The 6,865-nt window shown below is 50.6% G+C and overlaps 1 protein-coding gene across 1 annotated transcript in view; it reads left to right on the top strand.

Moving 5' to 3' along the window:
- The first annotated feature begins 661 nt into the window (after nt 1–661).
- Nucleotides 662–6,865, top strand: part of ap3b1a (adaptor related protein complex 3 subunit beta 1a) — a 60,648-nt gene continuing 54,444 nt past the window's right edge. Inside the window, exons 1-3 of the mRNA XM_084455249.1 lie at nt 662–889; nt 5,765–5,840; nt 6,357–6,431. Coding sequence (XP_084311375.1) covers nt 747–889; nt 5,765–5,840; nt 6,357–6,431 — 294 coding nt within the window. The 5' untranslated portion in view covers nt 662–746. The remainder of the gene's footprint in view (nt 890–5,764; nt 5,841–6,356; nt 6,432–6,865) is intronic.

Consider the following 6,865-nt stretch of genomic DNA (forward strand, 5'->3'; position numbering starts at 1 on the left):
TGAGTTCAGAGGACTCATTTTCAAGTGTGACCTGTTCACAATCATTCAGCACTCGTTACACTAAGTTACAAACAACAGGACAGAATTACAATAAAAACATACAGGACTATGTGTAACAATAACAACAATAAAAGTCGAAATTCTAAAAGTGCAAAGTGCATAATTATAATATATAATATAATAATAATATATGCAAACATATTCCAATGTTATCATTACAATTGTGCAACGACGAGTTAAGAATAAACGTGAAGAGTTTAACAGTTTAACAGAAGAGCCGACCGATTTCAGGTCGATATGTGTTGAGCGCATATCCCCGTGCCTCTGTCATGTGACCTGGACTTGTCCAACTCATACTTCCGCTAATGCGTGGACAAGCAGTCCGAATCCTTAAACTGAACCGAATCTTTTATTCAGTTCTTATAAGAGATTAGTCTTGGGGAGTTCACTGAATCGTTTCATGCATAATCCTTAAACCGAGACGGGATTCAGAATCATTTGAAAAGGGATTCTCTGCACTCGGTTCATAAAAAAAGATTCGGTTCGTTTGACAACTACGCCAACAACACAGTGCGCATCATCCTTCACGGTGGATGAGGGAAAAAGTTAGCCCATTGAGCTGAAAGTTTTGTTTTGCTTCTACGTTTGGTTGGGAGTTTCTTCTATTTAATTGACAGCAGCTGCAACTTGAACACCAATAGTTTTACGTTTCCACTTTTAGTTTGCGTAATTCGTCGTTAGCTAAAATGTTGAGCATGTCGACGAATAACTTGTCGTACAACGACCAAGGAGGAGCCGAGACTGGAGTGGACGCAGGACAGGAGACCTTATCATCCTTATCCTCCACCTCTGGAGCCGGGTTCGGTCTGTTCAGCTCAGACTTCAAAAAGTAAACACATATTTGTTAATAACAGCTTGATTGTAAACAGTTTTTTGCAGTTGTCTAGCCTACTAGCTAGCTTAGCCAGCCCCATCTCAACTGTAGCTAGCTGTTAGCTAGCTAGAGCCAGTTAGCTGACGCGTTAGCTTCGTTAATAAGGTCCATTCTCCATCCCCACCCTGCAAATGTAGCCAAATTAATTAGTAATATGCTAGCTAAGGGGTCTATGCATCATGTTTGACTATGCCTGTCACATGCCTTACGTTGATTTCTAAGGGACAATTCCGGGGAAAAGGGTGGAGAATGTGGTTGTTGTTTTTGGTGGTGCTCTGGTCCATTCACTATCTGTCTCTGGTGATCCCACCACTAGGGGGCGCTCAATCACTAGGTTAACATGTGTCTTGTTTTGTGGGCTCACTGCAAATCAGCGTGTTTCAAACGGACGGAAGTTGTTCTATTATGCAAGGTGGTCTTTTATAGTGTATGCTACGTGCACCTCTTTTACAATCTCTCAAATTTGAATTTGTCTTTTTTCCCTCAGTCATGCCTACATGACTCAATGGTGGATGATGGCCGGTTCACAAGCATCCATTCTTTACAGAGATATTTATCATCTGTTAGGCTTTGAGGTTTAGGCCTGGGTGAGAGTCCCCTGTGTGCTAAGCTCTCTCACATGACTGGCTGTTCACAGGGGCCAGCCTAGGTCTGATAAACCCAATGCCGGGGGACAAGGAAGACAAATGCCAGAGCATGAATGATGCTTCTGTTTGTCCACACCAAACATAATATGTCTATTTATTCAGTCAGTTCCACCAAATGGAAGTGTTCATATCTTTTTTTTTATTAGTTTCAGTCCGATTTGAGCATGCTCTAACTGTCCTCAAGTCTACGTGACAGTGCTGATGACAGCAGTTCAGGAATTCCCTCTCAGATAGTCAGAGAAGGGTGTTGGAATCATGCCAGAGTATATTTACTTACACCTACCTGATCCTTTCACACACGGCCGTGTGAGGGACGTCCTACCGGCCTGAGACCGACTTCACCGTTTCTCTGTGACGGCGTTCCAACGTCGGCCAGGGGGCAGACTTGAGGAGTTGTGTTGTGCGGTTCAACCCAGCGCCGGTTGACCTTTTGTGGCTTTGTGAATGAAACAAGCCAGCGTCTCACATACATTTCATGGCTACTTTATATCAGCAGAATCTTTGCCTGCGGCGCCGTGCGTGGCGAGGAGCTGCGCTCTGACTAGGCTGTCAGTGTGCTCCGAATTGCAACGGTTCGTCAGCGGTTTGCAGATTGAACTAATGTTTGTCGTGTGACCGCGGAAGCACATTCCCTTAGATTACCCTGGATCCCTCTCTTCACCGAACCGCTGACAAGGCCCTACTGGTGCGCGGAGAGAGACGTGTGACCGGTCATCCTGAGAGAGACGTGTGACCGGTCATCCTCTAGTCATCAGCTGCGTGACCTAAAAGACGAACTGTGCTGCAGCTGATTGGAGACATGGGTTCCGTGAGGAAGTACCTATGTGCCGACTACTTCAGCGTGTGGGGGTTTGAGCGTGTGAACTAGTGCTGAGTTTAAATGATAAATGATTCACGATCGATCCCAAAATCGATCTTTTATTTAATGAATAAATGAAGGAATGAATAGTTCATTAATTCATTCATTCAATCATTCATTCATTCATTCATTCATTTTTGGAAATCAGTATCGATACCCAGCCCTAGTATTAATATGTTGCATAACTTGGCAGTCATGTAATTAAGGTTACAGCTAAAAAAAAACAGGTTTTAGTAACACTAACCGAATCGATATTGAATCGAATCGAATCGTGATAATCGATTCTGAACCTTGTGAATCGGACTTGAATCGATTCTTGAAATTTGACTCGATACCCAGCCCTACATGTTAGGCTAAACGTGATGCTTGAAAGAGGTTAATATTTAATAGACTTGCTTCCATCCGTACGGCGCGTGACGCTTCCCTACGGCGCGTTGTTTGCCGCAGCAGGAAGTAGGAATAGCCCGGTGACTGTAGTAGGCGTTGACCTCCGCTCTGCGTGTCGGCCTGGCACGGCGCCTATCGCCCCGTGGCGTTCTGTCGGCAGAGGGGGAGGAGCCCTGGGAGGAGGTGCTCGGGAAGGAGGCAGGCCTTCCAGCGGGACATTGTGCCCCGGAGGAGGTGATGAGAGCTCACTGTTTACCCACAGCAGCAGATAAGGGCCTCCTGTTTCCCCTGGAGCTCAGGGAAGTGGCTACGCACGCACACACACACACACACACACACACACACACACACACACACACACACACCCTCCACTCGAACCTACAGTTAGAGCCCACAGGCGGTACAAGCAGGAGGTACTTCATCCTGTCTTTACTCAGCTGAGAAAGAGAGGGGGAGTGGAGGAGGAGGAGGAGGAGGAGGAGGAGGGGACACGCCACCAGGGCCGTGGCTACTGGCGAGCAGGAAGCGTCAGCCAATCAGGCTTTCCCGGACCGCTAGCAGGAGAGGAGCTGTGAGAAGGACTTAGCCATTGGCCAGAAGATCTTGTGACTCCTGTCACTTGAAAGAAGAGGAAGAGAGACCGGCGAACGGGTGACAGAGCCGTCTGCTCGTCTCCAGCGAGCGGACCGAGCGACACAGGAGGACCTCGTCCGGCTCGGTTCTGCCCCCCGAAGGAGAGAAGGAGAGAGGAGCGCCAGAAGGACACAAGACGACAGCGGAACCTCAGAGAAGAGGGGACACCGCAGAGCCCAAAAGGAAGTAGGGACTTCCTCCCCAGAGTGTGTGGACACACACCGGTGCGCTAAGAGGACTCGTCCAAGCGGACCAGCCCGTGTGTGTGCGGGCGGCCCCGAGTGGAGGAAGCCAGGCGGCGTGTGTCCGGTAGGGTGGCGGGCGGCCCGTACTGGTCCGGGGGCCGCGGGGTCCGCGCCGGCGGAGACCCAGGGATGGACTCCGCGGGGGGCTTCTCGGCGCTGATGCGCTCGGACGCGGCGGGGGGCGGTGAGGACGGCGCTGGTGTCGGCCGAGAACCTCCAGCTCACGCTGAAGACGGGGCTCAGCCAGGAGGAGCGGGGCCTCACGCACGCCTACGCCAACGGCATCCCCGGGGAGACGCACGCACTCGGGTACCGTCCTGACCTGTGGGTCGACGCAGAGGAGAAGTGTGTGTGTGTGTGTGTGAGAGTGTGTGTGCGTGTGTGCATGGCTGGTGTGAAAAGGGCTGATATTATAAGAAGGGCTGATCAGTCTTTCTGATACTGATGTTTTCGTAATGGTTTTATCCTCCTCTACGTTGCTAGGGAAGTTAGGTAATATCCTACTGTAAATCATACTTTGCCTTCCTCTCTCTGTACCTCTCTCTCTCTCTCTCCCTCTCTCCCGAGCGTAACCGTCCACTCTCCTGCTAAACGTTGTTTTCTGTATCTTGGACGTCGCCTCGCTCATTGAGTAGCCCCTCACCCCTCCGTGTTAAAGAATTACCTGCTCTTAAATGAATGACCTGCTCTGTGTTTTGTGTGTGTGTGTGTGTGTGTGTGTGTGTGTGTGTGTTTGGTATGCGTGTCAGGCCTGTGTGAAGAAGGGTTCTAGTGTGGGGGGCTTAGTCCATAAAGATCACGCGAGCCTGATCTGTGACGGAGGCTTGCTGTGTGTGTCATGGTCATCGGCTACGGAGGGGGGCCCCTGGCCCTTGGACCCCTGGCCCTTGGGTCTGCATGGACAGCATTGTTCCTCCTGTGCTGCTGTGGAAACAGCTGGTTGCTTCGCGCCGTAGGGGGGGCCCCTGGACGAGTGCTATAGGGGTGGCCTCTGGATGAGTGCTGTAGGGGGGGCCCCTGGTCGAATGCTGTAGGGGGGGCCCCTGGACGAATGCTATAGGGGTGGCCCCCGGATGAGTGCTGTAGGGGTGGCCCCCGGATGAGTGCTGTAGGGGTGGCCCCCGGATGAGTGCTGTAGGGGTGGCCCCTGGACGAGAGCTGTAGGGATGGCCCCTGGATGAGTCGAATACCGTCCTGTCCACCGTCCTGATTCCTGATGGGACACGGACGTCCCACGTGACCAGCGGGAGTTGAACTCCGTCCTAATGTGAAGCATAGTGCCCTCCATTGATTTGACACGGCAGGCCCCTCGTCCGCTGTACCATCATCCATCCAGTCACCTGCAGGCTGACCAGGTCCTGTCATGTGCTTCTGAACCCCCCCAGCAGGCTGAGCGAGGCTAACTGAGGCCCTAAGCTGTGCTTCTGAACCCCCCCAGCAGGCTGAGCGAGGCTAACTGAGGCCCTAAGCTGTGCTTCTGAACCCCCCAGCAGGCTGAGTGAGCCTAACTGAGGCCCTAAGCTGTGCTTCTGAACCCCCCCAGCGGGCTGAGTGAGGCTGAGGCCCTAAGCTGTGCTTCTGAACCCCCCCAGCAGGCTGAGCGAGGCTAACTGAGGCCCTAAGCTGTGCTTCTCTGTGTTGCCGCAGTGTGCAGGCTGAGGCTGTTACTAGGGCTGGGTTTAAAAAATCGATTCTGAATCAAATGATTCAGAATCAATTCATGAATCCCAAAATCGATCTTTTATTTAATGAATGAATGAATAAATAAATGAAGGTATGAATAGTTCATTAATTCATTCAATGATTCATTCATTCATAGATTTTTGGAAATCAGTATCGATACCCAGCACTAGTATTGATGTGTTGCATAACTTGGCAGTCATGTAATTAAGGTTACAGCTCAAAAAAACAGGTTTTAGTAACACTAACCGAATCGATATTGAATCGAATCGAATCGTGATAATCGATTCCGAACCTTGTGAATCGGAATCGTATCGATTCTTGAAATTCGACTCTACCCAGCCCTAGCCGTTACTCAAAACCTCTTTTCCCACTGCAGGAATGACGACCTTAAAGACATGTTGGAGAGCAACAAGGAGTCGCTCAAACTGGAGGCCATGAAGAGGATTGTGGGGGTGAGTACGGCCCCCTCACTCACGGCTGTCGGCTCACTGAATCGGCTCAGCTGGGTTCGAACCCGCTCCCTAACACAGAAATAGCGGACTATCTACTGTAGTGTGCTCACCATTTTCGACTAGTGTCCGAATTCTCAGAGGTTAATTTGATTCACTATATAGTCCACTTTAAAATACCCACAATTCACAGCAATTTCTAGTGAACGGGATGTACCCTTACAATTTCTCATTCACTACACTACGTGAGTGAGTGAGTGAGTGAGTGAGTGAGTGAGTGAGTGAGTGAGTGAGTGAGTGAGTGTATAGAAATAGAAAGTTTATTTGCCATGTGTAACAAGTACGGTTACTGATAGATAGTAATTCTATTTAATGTAATCGCTTGTCCTCACGTACTGTATCTTATCAGTGCTAATCAGCTCCTCGTTCCAGTCCTAGGTACTCCGCTAGAATGAACGAACTCACGAACGACCCACTTTGGTATCGCCGTGCATCACTGAACAATTTCCTATTTTTCAGCTGATCGCCAAGGGGAAGAACGCGTCGGAGCTGTTCCCGGCCGTCGTGAAGAACGTGGCCAGTAAGAACATAGAGGTATGATAACCGGCTAACTTCTGACCCCACACCTGCCCCAACTGGTCAGCTGCGTCAAGGTCGTGGGCGATAAGCTATGGGCTTTGCTGCTGCGCCACTCTAACGCCGTGCCTAGATTCGACCTGGACCGAACCTTCACAGTGACCAGTAAATGACCATACATGCACTGAGCCACATCCCGAATGGGTTTCCATGCCTGTTAGTATTGATCAGGAGAATTTGAACAGGCAGAGTGAGGGGCAGCCTGGAGAGGGGCCTCGGGGAGGGGGAGGGCGGGGCAGAGCAGAGCAGGGCAGCCTGGGTACTGGGAGCAGGTGGGGGTGGGTAATTGGCAGAGGAGAGCCCACAGTCACGTCTCCTCACCCCCCCCCCTCACACACACCAGCTGGGGTGGCGAGTTTCAGGAACCAGCGTGGCTCTTGCTTTCTTCCTCC

This window comes from Borostomias antarcticus, assembly GCF_949987555.1.
Source record: "Borostomias antarcticus genome assembly, chromosome: 2".
NCBI classification, from domain to species: Eukaryota; Metazoa; Chordata; class Actinopteri; order Stomiiformes; family Stomiidae; genus Borostomias; species Borostomias antarcticus.